Source organism: Xenopus tropicalis, chromosome 9 (genome assembly GCF_000004195.4).
Source record: "Xenopus tropicalis strain Nigerian chromosome 9, UCB_Xtro_10.0, whole genome shotgun sequence".
NCBI classification, from domain to species: domain Eukaryota; kingdom Metazoa; phylum Chordata; class Amphibia; order Anura; family Pipidae; genus Xenopus; species Xenopus tropicalis.
The window spans coordinates 12,712,619-12,734,110 of NC_030685.2; the positions used below are offsets into that span (position 1 = coordinate 12,712,619).

General features: G+C 45.8%; 1 protein-coding gene across 1 annotated transcript; it reads left to right on the forward strand.

Moving 5' to 3' along the window:
• The first annotated feature begins 343 nt into the window (after nt 1–343).
• Nucleotides 344–19,533, forward strand: LOC101731603 (cytospin-A-like). The gene is made up of 13 exons (XM_031893556.1): nt 344–1,515; nt 7,548–7,988; nt 8,535–8,596; nt 9,267–9,420; nt 10,980–11,041; nt 12,727–12,860; nt 13,702–13,798; nt 13,896–13,947; nt 14,777–14,858; nt 17,214–17,316; nt 17,402–17,518; nt 18,273–18,332; nt 18,423–19,533. Exons 1-13 carry the CDS (start codon nt 1,473–1,475, stop codon nt 18,510–18,512), a joined length of 1,497 nt encoding a protein of 498 aa, XP_031749416.1. The 5' UTR covers nt 344–1,472; the 3' UTR covers nt 18,513–19,533.
• The last annotated feature ends 1,959 nt before the right edge of the window (nt 19,534–21,492 follow it).

Sequence of the window (21,492 nt, forward strand, 5' to 3'; positions counted from 1 at the left end):
CTATTAACCCATGACTGCCTAGGAGACCCACTTTTTCACTTCGTAGGACAACAAGGGCCCTGGGTCTAAACACTGGACAGAACAAACAACATCCGGCAGGCACCCTGGCTGGGGCTGCCCTTCCATATGGCGCAGTTCTGTACCCTGTATGGACGCAGTTTACCCACCTTGGAGGCTGCCCCTGATAATGAGAAACATTGCCCACCATTGCTGAGGCTTGCCCCATAGGGTACTTGAGCCCTAATACTCCCACGCGCCCATAGACACAGGTCCCCGGTGTGTAATAATAATAATACACACAGCAGCCACGCAGGCTGGGACACGCAGTAGGGAGTGGTTAGGATAGGATCATTGTTGCCTTTTGGAGGGTGTGGGAGCGCTTGTGTCACTGTGTGTGTGTGTGTGCCAGGGTCGGGCACAACTGCTGGGTGTGCACTGTAATGCAGTCACACAGGATTTTCTGAGGAGGGGACAGCAGAAACAGAAATAGACAAGTCGGGGAGGAGAGAGGGGGGGAATGAACTGATGGATCATCAGTGAAAACAAGAGCAACACATACAAGAGACAGCCTCTTCCTTCTCCTGAAGCTCCCTTCTCTCTCTCTTAGAATCCCTGTCTCTTAAAAACCGGAGCCAACCCTCAGATGTTCACGACTGTGTCCTAGGAGTTGGAGCTGACACCCATAGTCCTGCCCCTACCTGGCCCCTACCTACCCCCTGTTCATCAGAAGCTTCAGCTGAGTCTCATAGGCTGACCCTACCGTCCAGGTCTTCCAGAGCATGGCGTTCTACTTCCTTTCCTATCTGAGTCTCCAGGTCAGCCCTTATATATCAGAACCAGCTTGTGTCTAAGGAGCTTGCCTTTGGATGTTTCACCCAACTTTTAGTACATGTCCCTACGGGTCAACAGTTGTAGGACCTGCATCTACCTTGTAGACTTTTCCCTTGTTTCTGGTGCTGTCTTCATCAGGATTATTCTACGACCCATGGACCAATAGAGGGTACAACTTTATTGAGCACAGACCTTGAGTTAGCAGAATTTGGGACTTCTGGAGCCGACTGCACACATTAAGCACTCAGGAGAGTGTGTCATATCTCCTACAGGTGGTGGTCACATCTCAGGACCCCTGTCCTTGCCTTTTGGTACAGCCTGTTACAAGGAACGTACTGTTTTTGCCTCAGGCTTTATACCTGACTCTCAGGATCCGACTCTTCCTCTGTAATTAATATCTGTCAAAGAGAAACCAAATCTGTGCCCCGGGGCCTAAATCTGCCTCTGAGGGCCAAGAGTTCATTAACAACAACAACCTTGTACCTAATATCAGCATTTCCCAACTCTCAGAAACCTTCTCTGTCTCCATTTTATCTTAATGTAAAGACTTGGTGCCTCTTTCCTCCTGTGTTTGAAAAGTCTGATGTTGACAGTTGTCTTTGGGAACCTGTTCTACCTCTAGGGATCTACAACCATCAGTTATGGGAAACAGCAATGCAAAGAATGCCTCGGATCTCGAAACAGGTACGTTCCATGAAACTGTCCTCTCAGGGGCCCCTTACTGGTGCACTCCCTCAGCCTCCTCCTTTACTTTCCACTTCTGCCCTCAGCCAATGCTTTGATCCCACTTGCAGATTAACCAAGGTCTTTTCAGCTAAGGTCTTCAATAATGTTCAAGTCTAGAAATTTGAGGGGGGGGGGAAGGAAGTCCACTATTTGCTCCCTAGTAGATTGTGATCTCTCCCATACCTAAACATCTCAGTCGTAGAAGAAGAAGAGTGTGGAACCAAGATAGCATTCTTGTGGTGTCCCTGTATTCAGGGATATTGTCTTTTGGTCAGAAACTCTAAAGGTCCCCATACACAGGCCGATTGTAGCTGCCGATATCGGTCCCTTAGACCAATTCGGCAGCTTATCGGCCCATGTAGGGGCAGAAACTACGGCCATACCCGACCGATATCTGGCCTGAAATTGGGCAGATATCGATCGGGCAGGTTAAAAGATTCAGTCGGATCGGGGACCTCATCGGCTCGTTGATGTGGTCCCCGAACCGACTGCCCCATTGCCGCCATTATAATTTGATCGTTTGGCCCCAGGTTTGGCCCCGTAGGTGGGGATATCGGGTGAAGATCCGCTCGCTTGGTAACCTCACCAAGTGAGCAAATCTTCACGTGTATGGGGACCTTAAGGGTAAGAACCCATGGAGCGGTTGAGTCGCCCACAATAGATCTCTGCTATCATGGTCCACAAACCACTAGAAATAGGCTTTCCATCGGCAACAATTGAAGTCACCTGTGAAAAGCCCTTCACATAGCTTCAGAAATCCGATGGTCTAGAGCAGGGCTGTCCAACTGGAGGCATGTGGGCCATATGTGGCCCTCCAAATTATTTTTATGGCCCCTGTTTGCTCTAGGACTCCATAGACTTCACTGTACAACAGCGGTCCCCAAACATCCGGCTCCCCAGAGGAATTTACCCGGCCCCCCGCTGTGTCCTCACCGCTGGCAGTGGAGAGAGGACTCAATGGGGAGCGGCACAAGGGAGCTGAAATGGAGGGTGGACTGCAGACTGGGGGGAACTGGTACAGGTAGGACACAGCGTACTGGTGGTGGCTGTCCGGCCCCCCCCAACAGTCTGAGTCAGAAGTTTGAGGACCCCTGCTGTACAACATCATCATCTTAGTATAATCCGGCCCTCAAACATGCTATATGAGAAATAATTGGCCCACTACATGTATTAAGTTAGACAGCACTGGTCTAGAGAAAGCAGATGAACTGGGTTGCTCTACCACATAATGCAGCACCATTGTGACGGACTGTGGACCTTTCTGGTCTATAAGCAAGCTATAGAACCTTTAGGGTGTTTGGAATTCATGAACCAGTTAACTGAAGAACTAGTCTCTCAAATAACTTCAGTGGATGTAAGTGGGACTTGTCTGCAGTCATTAAGGCAACTGGATCAGTTGGGTACTGGGATAATAGTGGACCTTTTGTTTAGAAGTGTGGAATGACTACAACTTTGGTGAGTGCAATTAATTATTCACTAATTACCCATTAGTGATACACAGGTGAACATCCTGCTCCTCCTCTCAAATGAATGACAGCACACTAATGCTCAAATACTTCAAACATGAGTGTTCATAAAGCTTGGGCCCTTTATAAAATATGGCCTAGGTTCTTCAAGCCTTTTTCTAGGAATCATGAACTTTGATCTAGGTGCTTGGAATCTTCTAGATGTCTTCTAGATGTCTAGATGTCTTCTAGAATTCTGGATAGGTGTTCAGAATCCTGTTGTAGGTGCAGTGGATCTTGGCCTCTGTGTTTGGAATCTGGTCGTAGGGTTCATGAATGTTGGCCTAGTTACTTGTTATAGTGAGTCATGGATTCTGCATTAGATTTTTGGAATTCTGTTGTATGTGTCATTCATTTTGGCTTCGGCATTTAGAATATTGTTGTAGGTGTCATGGCCTAGGTTCTTGGAGTCTTTATGTAGAAGCCAGAAATTTTGTGCCTAGATACTTGGAGTTGTTCTAGGAGTCATAGATTTTGGCCTAGGTACTTGAATCTTACTGTCACCAATGCTGTATGGGTGTTAGAAATCCTGTTGTAGGTATAGTGAGTCTTGGCCTTGGTGGGAACTTGTTGTAGGTGTCGTGAGTTTTCATCTATGTCATATATACTGGTCTAGACCAGTATACAGGTGCTGGGAATGCCATGAATGTGGCTCTGGGTGCTTGGAAGCGTGGTATAGGTATCATGCTATAGCTGTTGTGAATTCTTGACTAGGAGTTTAAATTATTTTCATAAGTTTTGTGAATCTTGACCTAGGTGTTTAAAATCTTGGTTCATTGTTTTGTATTTTTTGTACATTTTGCATTGTGAATTCTATCCAGTGAATATTGGCCTAGGCCAGTGATCCCCAACCAGTGGCTCAGGGGCAACATGTTGCTCACCAACCCCTTGGATGTTGCTCTCAGTGCCCCCCAAACCAGGGAGTTACATAGTTACATAGTTACATAGGGTTGAAAAAAGACCAGTGTCCATCAAGTTCAACCCATCCAAGTAAACCCAGCACACCTAACCCACACCTACCAATCTATACACTCACATACATAAACTATATATACAACCACTAATACTAACTGTAGATATTAGTATCACAATAGCCTTGGATATTCTGCTTGTTCAAGAACTCATCCAGGCCCCTCTTAAAGGCATTAACAGAGTCTGCCATTACCCCATCACTAGGAAGGGCATTCCCCAACCTCACTGCCCTCACCGTGAGGAACCCCCTACGCTGCTTCAAATGGAAGCTCCGTTCCTCTAATCTAAAGGGGTGACCTCTGGTGCGCTGATTGTTTTTATGGGAAAAAAGAACATCCCCCAACTGCCTATAATCCCCTCTAATGTACTTGTACAGAGTAATCATGTCCCCTCGCAAGCGCCTCTTTTCCAGAGAAAACAACCTCAACCTCGACAGTCTCACCTCATAGTTTAACCCTTCCATCCCCTTTACCAGTTTAGTTGCAGTCTCTGCACTCTCTCCAGCTCATTAATATCCTTCTTAAGGACTGGAGTCCAAAACTGCCCCCCATACTCAAGGTGAGGCCTTACCAGGGACCTATAAAGGGGCAAAATTATGTTCTCATCCCTTGAGTCAATGCCCTTTTTTATACAAGACAGCACTTTATTTGCTTTAGTAGCCACAGAATGACACTGCCTGGCATTAGACAACTTGTTATCAACAAAAACCCCCAGATCCTTCTCCATTAAGGATACCCCCAACACACTACCATTCAGTAGATAGTTTGCGTTTATATTATTCCTACCAAAATGCATAACTTTGCACTTATCAACATTGAACCTCATTTTCCAGTTTGCTGCCCAGTTATCTAATTTTGTCAAATCGCTCTGCAAAGCGGCACATCCTGCATGGAACTTATAGTTTTGCACAATTTTGTGTCATCAGCAAAAATAGAAACAGTACTGTCTATGCCCACCTCCAGGTCATTAATAAACAAGTTAAACAGCAAAGGCCCAAGGACTGACCCCTGCGGTACCCACTAACCACACTGGCCCAATTAGAAAATGTTCCATTTACAACCACTCTTTGTACTCTATCCTTCAGCCAGTTCTCTATCCAATTACAAATATTATGTTCTAGGCCAATATTCCTTAATTTGATCATTAACCTTCTGTGAGGTACTGTATCAAACACTTTAGCAAAATCTAAGTAGATGACATCAACTGCCATTCCAGCATCAAGGTTCCTGCTCACCTCCTCATAAAAGGCGACTAAATTAGTCTGGCAAGATCTGTTACGCATAAAACCATGCTGGCACAAACTAATAGTATTGTGAACTGCAATGTATTCAAGTACCCTATCCCTTATTACCCCTTCCAAAAGTTTTCCTACTACTGATGTCAGACTAACAGGCCTATAGTTTTCAGGCTGAGAACGGGATCCCTTTTTAAATAATGGCACCACATTAGCAATCTGCCAGTCTCTTGGCACCATGCCAAACCTCAATGAATCCTGAAAAATTAAGTGAAGAGGTTTGGCAATCACAGCGCTCAGCTCATTTAATACCCTGGGATGAATCCCATCCGGCCCTGGACCTTTGTTTACCTTTACATGTTCAAGTCTCTTTTGAATTTCCTCCCGAGTGACCCATGCGTCAGTAGCTAAATTACTAGAACTGGGTATATTACAAGGGAAGCCTTCATTATCTGGCTCCTCAGATGTATAGACAGATGAAAAATAAGAGTTCAAAATTTCAGCTTTTTCCCCGTTCTCATCAACCAACGTACCCCCCCGTGATAATAAAGTTCCCACCCCTTCTTGCTTCATTTTTTTACTATTCACATAATTAAAAAATAATTTTGGATTCTTTTTACTCCTAGCTGCAATATCCCTTTCCATTTCTATTTTAGCTTGCCTGATAGCTTTTTTGCTGCTTTATTTGCTTCCTTGTACCTGATGAAAGTTTCCGCTGTCCCAGCTAACTTGAGTGCCCTAAAAGCACGTTTTTTCTTACCAACCTCGACAATAACACCTTTATTCAGCCATAAAGGTTTTGCTTTGCGATGCCTCTCCTTGCTTACAAGGGGGATATACTGTTGTGTATACCTACAAAGCAATGTTTTAAAGATGTTCCATTTTCCTTCTGAAAAGCCTTTCCCAGTTGACACATTGCAAAGATGCCCTTATACTGGCAAAGTCTGCACGTCTAAAATTGAGCGTTTTAGTTACTCAGTTATTTTTGAATTCCTGACTTGGGGGCAAGTTTTGGTTGAATAAAAACAAGAATTCCTACCAAATAAAGCCCCCTTTAAGCTGATAGTGTGCATAGAGGCCCCTAATAGCCAATCTTAGCCCTTATTTGGCTCCTCCATGAACTTTTATGGTGCTTGTGTTGCTCTCCAAGTCTTTTTACATTTGACTGTGGCTCATGAGTAAGAAAGGTTGGCCTAGGCACTAGTATCTTCTTTCAGACATTTTTGGCCAAGGCCTCAGTGCACAGAACCTGGACTAGCCAATAGAAGTCTTGACATAGGAGTTTGGGATATAATGGTGGCCATACACATTGGCCACCTCGCCAAATGAGCAGATCTTCTACCGATATGCCCACCTAAAGGTGGGTCATATAGTGCTAAATTGATCGTTTGGCCCCTACCAGTCAGCTTCTATAGCAGTAGTCCTTAGACTTAGAGAGTGATCTTTAGGAGCAGTGACTAGGGCCTAGTCTGTAGGCTGGAGGAGTGAGGAGATAAAGACATTTTCCTGATGCGAAGGGCTTCCCACGGGCGACTCCTATTGTTGCCGGTGGAAAGCCTTTTCGGAACGGTTTGTCGCCCACGATAGCAGAGATCTGTTGTGGGTTACTTATCCGCTCCGTGGGTTCTTACCCTTAGTCTGGCATTTTAAAATCTTGTCCTAGAGGGTAGATACTTTGGCTTTAGTGTTGGCTTTTACTGTTTTTACTGAAATATCTAATATATTACCTAGGATGAAAAAAAATGCACAGTCATGTTTGCCCTGATAAGGAAGAGAAATATCTCAGGGTGTTTTTTTTTCTTTGTTTGATGACACTCGCCAAGTGAACTGAATCTTATGTTTTCACAGGACGCCTCTGTAATGGGAGAGCAAATGAAGGAGGAGCTGAAGGCCAAACACATAGCTTTCACATCTTCCCAACATTTTAGTTACCCAGCTCCAGTGTGTGCAAACAGGTCAAGCACAGTAGAGTAGATAAGATATTATGCTTATCGAAGCTGAAATTTCTCAGTAAATTAGTTTTTAATTAATGGTCACTGAGGTATTTCTGCAAGTGCTGGCCAACTGGAGGACTAAAGGCTAGTTGTGAACCTCCAAAAATGTTTTGCTCCCGTTGCTGGTCTAAAGACTCCTTTGGATAATTAGATATTTAGATAATTGACCCACTGTCTGGAAAAAGTTGGACACTGCTGTTTTAGAACTTTGTATGTAATGTCCAGGGAAGAATCCTGAGTGAGTGGTGTCTTGGTAACCCTTTACATTTGCTTTCTCTTTAACAGACCCACCCTTGGATCCGATATCTACAGGCCTTTACAAGCCCCATTTGTCTCCAGTAACTTCTCCAACACGTGACTCCTTCTACACACCACCAGTAAGCCCTGAGTATGGACCCGGCCCAGTCGAGGCTGGGGCCTATGGCATCAGGTTTGATTATTTCCACAGGGGCCTGAACTCCATTTTAAAGCCACAGGGTAATGAAAAGGGGTTAGACATACCTTTTGATCGAGCCATAAAAAGGATCCAACAGGCGCTGGAAACCCTGGGGCAAATGCAAAGACAGTTAGGAGAAGTTCTGAATCGCAAAACTAACGCTGAAGTTCCCCGCATACTGGATTCTGCCCATGGATGGGAAGCAAGGATAGGAGATGTTCGGAGAGACTTGAGAGCAGGACTTAGAGATCTTGGTATTCTTAAGGAGCAGTATATCGCTATCAATAAAGGTATGGACAGAAATTGAATCATAATACGATACTAGTAAGTCTGTTTTCTTAGTCAAGACATCTAGTTATCTTGGTTATGGAACCATTGCATCTAAGCCTGGTCATGTTAGCTTATCATACCATAGCTAACATAACATAACTTCAGCTTCTATAGCAGTAGTCCTCAGACTGAGAGGCTGGTCTTCAAGAGCAGTGACTAGGGCCTAGTCTAAAGACTGGGGGAGCGAGGAGATGAAGAGATGATGAAGATATTCTTTTGGTAATCCATCTGACCTAGATATTCCTGTATCTGGTGTATTAAAGTTTTCATATATCTAAAACTTTGATATGAGTTTGGTGTGGGCACAACTTGAACAAATGTTGGACCTTAAATAGGGACTTGAATTGAAAAGGTCTTTTACCCCAGGACCTTCATGGCTTTGAGCTCATTCCTGCTCAAATTGCAAATCTTTCTTTAGGTTCTTCTGTAGTCCAACCTTCAGTCTTTACCCATTACCTCTTGGTCTGGGCACCATCTCACTTGTTGGACACTCTTGTACCTTTCAGGTGAAGCTTCCCGGACAGATCTTGGGAAAGGAACTGTAACAGACAACCACAGAGACAATCAGGTAAAACAAGAAACAGTGCAACATACTTGGGCTTTGGCTTGGGTCGATGAGTCCTACACATATCTCAAGTGGTACTGACCTGATATCTGTCCAGTTAGAAGCTAGTGGGACAGATGTAGCCACCCATTTTTATGTGACACCACCCACCAGGCTGCCCTTTGGCTCTATGACATCTTCTTTTTAATAGACTATTAGTAGGCCAATATTAAAGAACAGTGGGGTTTTAAACAGTGAACATGTTGGCTTAATGGCTTTTCACTGTATCGATTAACCCGTAACTATCTAAGGAGTATCCAGACAAGGCTACATCAGGTCTTTCTTCAAAGGGACAAGCTGAGTCCTCTGTCTAAACAACTGGCACAGCTGGCTCTAGAAATGGGGGGATCTTATGTGCATCAGACATGCCACAGCTCTGAATTACAACTCCGGTTTAGCCTTATGGCAGGGGTGGACCATATAGCTTCACCACCCCTTCTGTTGAGGGTAAGGGCTGCATACCACCTGCTTCATTCCAGTCCAATTGCCATCTTGAAGGTCAAGCAACCTTCTCTTACACTTTTTAGCCCTTGCTCTTGCCAAGAGGAGGTTCATTTAGACCACCAATAGTGCCAGAATAAAAGAGACAGGCAGGAATGTTATTGCCAGAGAGTGACAGCTTCCCCTCTGTCAGATAGAAAGTGAGCGCCTGGAATGGAAGCGTGAAGAAGAGAGGCTGAGGGCTGAGCTGCAAGAGCGCAATAAAATGCTACAAGAATTCTCCAACAAGCTGAGGGTTCTGGAGTCCAAGAAAGAGGACGAGAACGGAGACAAACAGAGGCTGCAAGGTGAGGAAATACAATATGGGGGAATGTGTCCAAACAGAGGAGGCTGGGCCAGTGTAGATGATATCTTGGCCTTCTCTATGAAACTATTCTGCAGTTGCAGTTCCATCCCACAGTTATAGCCCCTTCCAAATACACACATTATGCTACAGTTGCACCTCTTTCCCATAACATATATCTGTGGGTGGGGCTGCCTGGAATAAAGGGGAAATTTGACGTTCTGGTGCTTTAGTTTATTTCCCCCAATGCCCTTTGTGGCCCTCAGTCTCCTGATATGTTCCCCTGCATCACATTTACATCATTGCACATCCATTTGCGCTTTATATAGAAGCAGCCAAAGGCGTTCTACCTATAATCTATATTGTTTATTATAGTTTGAATTCTAGCCGAACCTTGCTATGAAATCAGCACCACACCCACCGCCTCGTAATTAATCAAGGCATGCCAATAAGCTATCAACTGCAAGGAGTGTCTGTTCCCAAACATGACTTAAATTGCATACTTAATGTATTAATTGGTTTGGACTTGCCATGATGAAAACGGCAAGCTTGAGGGCTGTCTTATAAGACCAAATATCTCACCCTTTACTCAACGTCGGAAAGGGTTGACCTTCTTCAGGGATAAATCAACCTAACGTAGGGGTTAATCTGGAGATGCTCTGTTAAGAGTGGTTAGTTCCAACAGGTTGTCTCTAGAACATTTTGATAGTAAGAAAAATAGTATAGAGAGTGAAGGTCCCCATGAAATCGGCCAGATCTCGATCGGGCAGTTTAGAAAATCTAGTCGGATCGCATCAGCGAGTCGATGCGGTCCCCAGACCAACTTTGCCTATACCCCAGGGCCAAACGATCGAATTATCCTGAATTCTCCTGATATCGCCCACCCGTAGGTGGGGATATCGAGAGAAGATCCACTCGCTTGGCAACCTCGCCAAGCGAGGGGATCGGCCCGTGTATGGGGACCTTAACATTTAGATGAGGGATCCCCAACCTTTTTTGGAATGTGAGCCACATTCAGATGTAAAAAGTGTTGGTGAACATGAAAAAAGTTCCTTGGGAATGACAAATAAGGGCTGTGATTGGCTATTTGGTAGCCCCATGTGGCCTGCTGGCCTGCAGGAGGCTCTGCTTGGAGTAAAACTGTGTCTCTGGGCCAGAAATGTAAAAATGGGCACCTACTTTGAGGCTTCTGGGAGCAACATCCAAGGGGTTGGTGAGCAACATTTTGCCCCCGAGCCACAGGTTGGGGATCACTGATTTCGATTAAAGTTCTCAGTCCATTTCCTGCAGAGAAGAAGCTCATCCTATGCCAAGTTGGCCAAGTAGACCTCCTTCACAGGCTGATTAGCCAATTAGATATTGCTTGTTTAATGGAGCAACACGAGAGCTTAATTATTCTGTACAGAGCCTCCGCAACTGGACCAAAGGTCTACCATACTGATAGCTGAATGCCATATTTGCCCCAAGTGTCAGCAGTTAATGGATGGTTGACCTTTAGGTTCAGATATGAGGTGTACAATTCTCGATTGATGCTATGAATAGCTGTTTGTTTGGTTTCCCTAGAGCGACTTGCTCAGCTGGAGGACGATAAAGAGAAGCTGGGAAGAAAAATCACAGAAATGCAGGTAACACCAGCCTTCTGGAGAGGATGAGTGGCAGTGGGGTGTATGCAGTGGGGATAGGGGGGGCAGAAATAGGGAGTATGGCGCAGGGTCTATGGAATGTATGGGTGGTGACTGTGTGTGGTTGGCTTTGTAGATATGCCCTACTTTACTTATTCCCTGGTTCCAACCACACATCTGCATGTTTCAACATGCAGGCTACTATCCCACTGCTACTATAGGCACCATCTCTCCCTACTATACCTGCTATCCCACAGCCCCAGTTCATTCCCAGAGCCTATTATCCCCCCACTGCTACTATAGGCACCATCTCTCCCTACTATACCTGCTATCCCACAGCCACAGTCCCTTCCCAGAGGCTATTATCCCCCCACTGCTACTATAGGCACCATCTCTCCCTGCTATACCTGCTATCCCACAGCCCCAGTCCCTTCCCAGAGGCTATTATCCCCCCACTGCTACTATAGGCACCATCTCTCCCTACTATACCTGCTATCCCACAGCCACAGTCCCTTCCCAGAGGCTATTATCCCCCCACTGCTACTATAGGCACCATCTCTCCCTACTATACCTGCTATCCCACAGCCCCAGTCCCTTCCCAGAGGCTATTATCCCTCCACTGCTACTATAGGCACCATCTCTCCCTACTATACCTGCTGTCCCACAGCCCCAGTCCCTTCCCAGAGGCTACTATCCCCCCACTGCTACTATAGGCACCATCTCTCCCTACTATACCTGCTATGCCACAGCCCCAGTCCCTTCCCAGAGGCTACTATCCCCCCACTGCTACTATAGGCACCACCTCTCCCTACCATACCTGCTATCCCACAGCCCCAGTCCCTTCCCAGAGGCTACTATCCCACTGCTACTTTAGGCACCATCTCTCCCTACTATACCTGCTATCCCACAGCCCCAGTCCCTTCCCAGAGGCTATTATCCCCCCACTGCTACTATAGGCACCATCTCTCCCTACTATACCTGCTATCCCACAGCCCCAGTCCCTTCCCAGAGGCTATTATCCCCCCACTGCTACTATAGGCACCATCTCCCCCTACTATACCTGCTATCCCACAGCCCCAGTCCGTTCCCAGAGGCTATTATCCCCCACTGCTACTATAGGCACCATCTCTCCCTACTATACCTGCTGTCCCACAGCCACAATTCATACCTTTACAAACCACTCACCACACCAACAAGACAAACATTGCATCCTCCTTCCCACTTCCCCTCGGTACACACTGCACACCCAGCCACTCCTATTTACCTTAAGGAGGCACCAAGGCAGTTCATCTTCAAATAGTGTTTATTTTTTAATTAATTTATGTTTATTTAAGCCGGCTTACTATGCTAATTGAAATGGGATGCTATTATCAAATAATAATTTGCAACTCAAGGTTAGATTGTGTTCTAACCCATTGGTTCCCAAACTGTGCGGCCGGTCTTCTTGAATCTGCTTGATCTAATCCAAGGTGGCTGCTATCATGATGATGTTTTTGTATATCTGGAACCTGGTTTAATTTACTTGGGGCATGACCTAAATGACCTAAATCATCTTGCATCTGTGTTTGCAATGGTTGGCCTTCAGTATAACTGCTGTACCACTAGTAACTCTTGCTCGCAATGGGAAACTAGGCCTGAAGAGCTGACTCTTATCCATCTTCCTTGTCTAACGTTCTCTCACCCACTAGGGGACAGTAGAGGAACTGACGTTACTTCAGTCAGACCTTCGGACAGCGGTATCTGTAGCAGAGCGATTCAGAGAGGAGGCCCAGCAGAAGCTTGAGAAAGTCGAGAAAGAGAACCAAAGGCAACGCAGTAAAGAGTAAGAGATTTCGGTTAAGTGGCCGCTATTGGGCATCCCAAAAACTGTATTCTATTTCAGTTCCTTTGTGTCTCTGTGTGCTAATCAAAATATCAAACATGGATACTGGGGGATGGAACCCAGTCATTGATAGATTGTAGATAATGGCCAATGGGAGTAAAGGTGCCCATACACGGGCCAATTCTAGCTGCTGATATCAGTCCCTTAGACCGATTCGGCAGCTTATCGGCCCGTGTATGGGCACTACTGATGGGCCTGCCCAACCGATATCTGGCCTGAAATTGGCCAGATCTCGATCGGGCAGGTTAAAAAATCAAGTTGGATCGGGGACCGCATCGGCTCATTATAATTCGATCGTTTGGCCTGATATCACCCACCTGTAGGTGGGGATATCGGGAGAAGATCCTCTCGCTTGGGGACATGGCCAAGCGAGTGGATTTAAAGGTGTATGGCCACCTTAACTCTACTCATGCCCCTTCCTTGGTCATCATTCAGGGCACCTAAAGGAAGGCACAACCACCAAGCTGACAGTTGGAGCACTCTAACCAAATTTAGTTTAGAGTTACTAACAGTTTCTGCCTTCTGCCACTTGGTGGTGCAGGCAACCAAGGTTAAAGCAGAGAAAGCTTTTTGGAAAGATCCTCGAGAAATGGCATTGCTGCAAAGTCTCTAGTTTCAGCCCAAATCCTGCCAAGAAGTAGGAAAGTTTCAGCCAAAAAACGTTCAAATTCATAATGATGCATGATGCTCAAGGGAATAAAAAAATCTAAAATATTGATATGTCTTAGCCAATGAGAGATAACTTTTAATAACCCCCAGGTGTCATTATTGTTTCCTGCAGAGCTGGTGAGGAGGATTTCAAGGCACCCCCTACTGTGAATGGCTCATCCCTTGGGTACAGGAGTCTCCCACGTGGCGTCACCTTGAATTCCACAGGGGTATGAACTATAGACTTGATCTCTTAAACTTAAACCTCAATACCCTCACCCCCCAACAGACTTTGCACTTTCATGGTTATTGCTATCTCTATTTCAGGAGTCGGCTTTAAAGAACAGAGGTGCTCTACCAACGAGTGGCCAAGAAACAGGTTAGACACAGCAGGAGTTGGGGGGGTCTATATGGGTATTATGTTGAGGTTGAGGAGGAACCACAACGGGTCTAACAAACCTAACACTTCTCCACATCCACAGGAACGTGTCTAGGAGGGGGGGGCCCCGGCAGTTACGAAGAAGTGTTAGGTTTGTTAGAGCAACTTACACTATAGCTTGTATTTATTGAATAAGGCATTATCTACTCCAGTTTTTGGCAGTATAATGTAGAACTAATAGACTCTGCTTGGGCATTCAGCATGGAGGGACAATTCTCTAGAAATTTGATATTTGCCGTACTTTTGTAACGCTAAGAAACTGCCTTTGGCACTCACCTGTTCCATAGCATGGAAACCCTATTGATAGAGTTATGGGCTGTTCCTTCTAGATCTTATGGATAACCAACTAAAGGTGGCCATCACGGGCTGATTCTAGCTGCCGATATCAGTCCCCGTGCCTGGACAACTGATATCTGGGCTGAAATCGGGCAGATATCGATCGGGCAGGTTTAAAAATTTAGTTGGATCGGGGACTGCATCGGCTCGTTGATGTGGTCCCCAAACCCACTGCGCCTATACCCGTCGTTATAATTCCCCAGGGCCAAACGACCGAATTAGCCTGATTTTGCCCACCCATAGGTGGGGATATCGGGAGAAGATCCGCTCGCTTGGTGACCTCGCCAAGCAAGTGGATCTTAGCGTGTATGGCCACCTTAAGAGTCTTACGGCACTTGCTAACATTCCCATAATGCTCAGTGGTATTTGTACTTGGGTGTTTTCTTAAAATGGATGTATAAAGCCATGGTGAGTTCACGTATTTCACTTACAGACTCTGAACTGTGGCGCAAGGAGAAAAAAAGACACAGCCTGGAAACCCTACAGTATCCTATCCCTACAGACTCCAAACCCATGTAGGTACCAAGAGGTTGAAATATCGTTGGGGCAGGCAGGGGCAAAAGTTTTATCCAGTAACATGAATACATAGTGGATGAGGTTGGCACGTCGCTCAAAACCCTACGCATCACCCCATCTGCCATTAGTTGTGGGAATATCCGTAGACTTGTATGTTTCATTTTTAAAAATGACAACCGACCGTTTCTTGAAGCCACCTAACGTATCTGCCAGTACAACCACTTCAGGGGGAGAACTGCACAACCAGCTCTCACTCTAACAAACCGGGGCCGCCATTAGAAATCACGGGGCCCCTCATAACCAAATTTTCGGGGCCCCCCTCCTCCCATGCGCTGCCCCCCAATGCTCCCTCCCATTAGTACAAAGGACACACAGACATTGGTAGCCAGGGCCTCCTAAAACATTGGTAGCCAGGGTGGAAGCTAAGGGGAGACGGAGGAAGTCGCGGATGGGGGGGAGCTGGAGGAAGTCGCTGGGATGGGGGGAAGCTGAGGGGTGCCGGAGGAAGTCGCCGCATCTGCACAAATTTCATGCTGGCCACCAATGGCAGGGCCCGTACTTCTTTAAAGGGGGCCCGAGCTAAAAAAAACTGTATTACGGCCGGGCCCCCTTTAAAGCGACCATCGTCCGGGCCCGGGACAACTGTCCCCCCTGTGCTCCCCTGATGGCGGCCCTGCGTACTACCATAGGTAGGGCCACTCGTAGAAGGCCACAGCAGTACAGGGGCCACAAGAGAAGCAAAAGTGAGATTCACAAGTGGTAAAGGGTTTGCGGCTTGTAGTAAAGTGGGTGGAATTTAGGTGGATCATGGGCAGGGTTTAGCACAATGAGGCAATGCTGGGCAAATCAAGGGTGGGAAGTATGCGTGCAAACATTCTGTTTTTGTTGAGGTTGCACTCGACTTGTTGGCACAACTCAGAGGGGCCCAGGTGACCGGTGAACTAATAATTGTGAGCCCCTAGAGCAGGAATATTCATGTGAGCAACATTCAAGTGTAAAAAGACTTGGGGAGCAACACAAGCATAATAAATGTTTCTGGGAAGTGCCAAATAAGGGCAGTTATTGGCTATTTGGTAGCCCCTATGTGGACTGGCACATGTTTGGCTGGTTTTTATCCAAGCAAAACTCTAAGCCAGGAATTCCAAAAATAAGCACCTGCTTTGGGGCCACTGGGAGCAGCATCCAAGGGGTTGGGGTGCTACTTACTACCAGGTGCAAACCTCTTGCTGGTGCAATTGCACTCCAGTTATGCACAATTCTGTATGACATAAGTCTATAAAAGGATATCCAGATCTCAGGCAATGTTTCTAGCCATTGTGATGGGTTTTATTTTTACAGTGACCCATAATGGGGCCGGGGGACCATTGAATTTCTTCTGAATCACCTGAATTGCTGGCCCAGCTGCAGGGTGGAGGTTTAGGGTGGCTTCTCTTTTAACCGGAAACTGACACGTGCCACAAGTGCGGTGCCAAAAGGACCCCGGGTGTGTCGGGGCTAATTCTTTAACAAACACAAGCAGTGCACCGCAGAAAGTAAATAATATCACCGCTCTCGTGACATATCTGCTTGGTTCCTCTCAGTGCAGGGCGTGCCGGGCCTTTTTAGAAATCGTATTTCTATGTGCAGGAATTTCCGGTCCAACAGGATCAGTGTAGCGCTGAGCTGATACAAGCATGAAGCACCTTCGTCCTGATGCAACCCGTGGACTCATCCATGAAAGGCCATCACCCTAATAAAAACTAAAAGAAGATTTATTGACATTTATTTAAAGATTTATTAGATGCAGAGAAGGGTGCAAAGTGCAGAAAATGGTTCATAGTAGAAAGAGGGGGCTATTCCTGCAGGATTGTGATTAGTACAGGGGAATGCCTATCATGGTATAGACCAGTGATCCCCAACCAGTGGCTCAGGGGCAACATGTTGCTCACCAACCCCTTGGATGTTGCTCCCAGTGGCCTCAAAGCAGGGGATTATTGTTGAATTCCTGACTTGGGGGCAAGTTTTAGTTGCATAAAAACCAGATGTACTGACAAACAGACCGCAAACAGTCCACATTGGGGTTACCAAATTATGTAATTATCCAATTACAGACCTTATTTGGCTCCCTGGGAACTTTTTTCATGCTACCCAACTCTTTTTACATTTGATAGTGGCTAAAGGGTAAAAAAAAGGTTGGGGACCCCTTGTATAGAGTTAGTGTGTCTCAGTACAGCTGATGAGTATATTCTGGCATAGAAAAACAATTGCTTTTATATAGAACTTTGGACAGTTGTAGTTGGAACGCTCTATGTTAGCTAGACAGCTAGAACCTCAGATACCAATCATCTTCTCCCCAATCTGTTCCTCTCTTGCAGTCAAAACCTGAACAGTGATTCTGTCTCCTTTTTGCGCCGGTACGGAGGGTCCAAGAGGGGAGTGTTTCTGCGCTGGGCTCAAGAGCGGACTTGCGGTTACAAGGTGAGGAGATAAGATGGACTAGGACTAGGAGGTGGAAGAGGTTTTGATGTGTATAATAACCAGTCTTGGTTGTATTATGTTGCAGTACGTGGTGATTACAAATTTCAGCAGCTCCTGGGTGGATGGCATGGCCTTCTGTGCACTGCTACATTCCTACCTCCCTGACACCATTCCATACTCAGATCTCCGGCCTTTGGAGAAGGTAACTCACTCGCCATTTGTACACTTGCCCTTTGCTTTAGTTACTTTTTTTTTAATCTAGTGTTGGACTGGGTCTCCTAGGAACCTGACAATTGGTTTTTACATAGCCTTATGGTGGAATGTCTGGGTATTCTCCTATACTGGGGCCCACTAGATTCTGGGTCCACTGGAAGATACTCTGGTACTCCGGTAGATAAGTCCAAACCTGTTTGTACCATTAACAATATTTCTGCATTGCTGCCGTGTTAGTAACCAAGAGCTCATTGGCTGTGCGGAAGGCTTCACCAATCACAATCCTCTTTGCAAATGTGAGCCCAGCTTGAGGTTCTGGGTTCTGGGTAGATGGATCAATTTCTTAGACCAGAACAGCTTTACACATATCGAAACCCCTAACTCTTTGTATTAGGACTTGTTGGATATCTCATTTTGATTTGATACTCTCCCTAACTTATAGTGGGACTTTCAGGTTCACAAGAGATCAGGGTTGCAGATCCATAATATAAGCTTATTATGGAAACCTTGGCAATTGCACCAAGTTTCCACATACTGGAATATCCTATTTGGTCAGTGGACCTACTCTCTGTTTCTTTCTCGTTGGAGAGACATCCTAACCAACACCATGATAAGGTGTGTGGATTTCTAAAAAGCCATACAATGCAGACAGATACATTAGCAGTCTGTAATTATCATATTAGGTAAATCAGAAGTATCCAGTAAGAATACAGCATCAATCACTCTAACCATTCTGGTTCCAGAGAAAGAACTTGGAATTGGCGTTTGAAGTGGCAGAGGAACAAAACATCCCACCCCTCCTGGTGAGTGACACTGCCCATTGGATTCCCTGCCTTTTCCTCGCCCTTATTTTAATATCTCTTCTGGGACTAACCATTTACTATTTCATGCAGACACCTGAAGACATGCTCCAGCGCCAGGGTCCTGATTGGCAGAAGGTCCTTCTCTATGTTGAATTTATCTACCAGAAATTTGAAGCATGAATGGATAAATCCACTAAACCTTGTGCTGTAATAAGTGGAGCTAAGATTGTATAACTCCTAGCTTGGGAGCTAGTCCTATATCTACTGAGCCCCAATATCCATAACTACTCATGGGATCCCTTCTCTTGTGCTCCTCATCATATGCACAAGCATCTCTGTGAGTTGAAGTTATGGACCTGTGACCTGCCATGAAGGTAACTGAATTCCCAGTGTACCTTGGAATATACTGAACTGATGTCTTACCCTGGAATACAGCTCTGTTACACTGCTTCTGTTACTGCCATGGGGTTCGATGGCTTCCTGATCCTTCTGGGAATCCTGGTCTAAAAGCTAAAGGCACCAAGTCGAGCCCTGTCCTTGACTGCCATGCCTTGCTTATTGTATAACCCTGCCTGTGATAATGCCATGGGGTTTGCCCTATGATGTTGATGCTTCTCAGGATCCCAACCTGTGATATTCTAAACTCTGGACTCAGCTTGGGATCTGGTGGATTTGCTGAGCTCCTAATACTGAGATCTTGCCTTTGTATATTGACCTAGTAATTGTGAATTAACTACTGAATTCATGGACTTGAATGGCATAGAAGCCCCTCAGGCTTCTTGACTTTGAAACCACTTTGAGTGTTTCCCATTGACCTGTTGACTTTACATTGCTCCTCTGGACACAAATTTCTGGAATCCCGACCATTAATCCTTGGAACTCCTACACTTCCTGGGCCCTTCTTTGGATTTCATCCTGAGATCCTCTTTTGTGATAACACCAGCTCTGCGGGGCCTTCTACATCTGGCTTGTTTCCTGCTCTGCAATTTTCCACCCATGACTCTCTTCTTTTGGGTCCCATTAAACCATACTGCCCGCCAGAGACTAGCTGCCATATACTCCCTGGGACTCCATGTCTATTTATTTGTGTTATTTGTGTTTCTGCAGAGGACAATGTCAGCTTTGATACTTAAGGTGGCCATACACGGGCCGATTGTAGCTGCCGATATTGGCAGCTTATCAGCCCGTGTAGGGGCAGGAATGAGGGGCATGCCTGACCGATATCTGGATATCTGAAATTGGCCAGATATCGATCTGGAAGGTTAAAAGATTTAGTCGGATCAGGACCGCATCGGCTCGTTGATGCGGTCCCCGAACCGACTGCCCTATTGTCGCCATTATAATTCGATTGTTTGGCACCGGGGCCAAACGATCAAATAGCCTGCATTTTCCCCAATATCGCCCACCCGTAGGTGGGGGATATCGGGAGAATATCCGCTCACTTGGCGACCTCGCCAGGCAAGTGGATCTTCATGTGTTTGGCCACCTGTAGCATTAATGTGATTGGCTGAAACTCTAAAGTCTTTATACCTCCAGTTACAAGATGTTGCCCTAGACATCATGACATAAATCTTATATTAATAAATCTATTTTGTGCAAATTCTTGTTTTCCCAACAGTGTTCAGTGCTTCTTTAATTTACCAAAACCCAGAAAATGTCCCTATAATGATTATTTGTTTTTTTAAAAAGTCAACCACAAATCGTGTTATTGGGCGAAGAAATCCTAGTCCCTTATTATGATCCGCTCTGGGTCAATCCTCTCATTTGGTGACATCACCAGTTGACAAGATCTTGACATACTCACTGTACCTGTACCCAACCGGTTGGTTGCTATGGGTTACTGCCCAGGTACAAATGTGCCCAGTCTTTATAAATGAGCCCCAGTAATTGGGCAATGAAGCAGCTCATTCCTAATTGTTACATTGTTTATAAAGAGGAGATGGGGAGGGGACACAACACAGATGAACACAACGGGACACTCAGGGGGCATGAAAACTGCCCATAAGTAGGGTCAGCATGGTCAGGGGGACACAAGTAATAAATCCAGTGGGCCCCGCAGACCCATATCCGATCCCTGCCTGTCTTCCCTCCCCTGTTTGTGGGAAAAGTGTGTATAAGGTGTGCACGGGTGAGGGGAGAAGGGGCTGGTGGTGGTGGCCCCAGAGGACACCCTAGTCCAACCCTGCCCATAAGGACACACTGGAGGGGCACAGAGCAGAGTGGAACACACTGTCCAGGAGACAAAAGGAGTGAATAAACAGATGCAGAGATAGAAGTCGAGAGACCCTGAGGTGACTGCACTAACTGTCAATATTATGACAACCTTTCCTAACAAACACCCATTGCACAACCGTGTACCGGCCAACCAATCCTCATTGTCACAAACAGGGCCTGGAAATGTTTGTCCCTAGGAATGTGCCTGGCTTTCAGTTCTAGCACAGGTCATGTCTTCTCTGTCTGTGTATATGGATGGGGGGGGTGCTCAATACCCCTCCATACCTCCTGTTACTTTTATGGTGGCCCTCATTACAATCAATGGCTAATGGCACAGGGGGGGATTTAGAATGGTGTAGGTGCCAAGTGTGACATTAAACTCTCACCGACCAACTAAACTGGAGGAATTCGGTGATGTAATGGCGGCAATATGAGAACTGAAGTCTTGGATAAAGGAGAGCACAAGGTCTAATCAAATAACCTGGAGCAAACCTGTACTGTACATCAGTACTGGAAGGGAGTGGTTTTTGGGTGCTGCTTTTTTTCCGGCGTGGAAAATACCTCTGTGCGCCTTCAGGCTATGGATACAAAAACAGAAAAATGAATCCATTTAATCTGCCCTCCGCCCGTTAGGAGGTTATTGCTATTAAAGTTCAGTGCTGTTGCCAATTGCCATTGAAATGGTAAACGAGATAAACACAGAGATAAAATCAATGATTCACAGATTCAGAGAAAGAAATGCCATGGCTCTCTCACAGTCACACACATAGAAATAAATTGTGTAAAGGTTTGCACAGATGGAGGGTAATTTTTATGTTTGGGGAGGCTAATTAAAGCAATATGTGCATACATAATTGCATTGTATAATACCCCTGAACACACGGCAGATAAATACAGTGCCAATTCCATGTATAAGACCCCAGAACACACGGCAGATAAATACAGT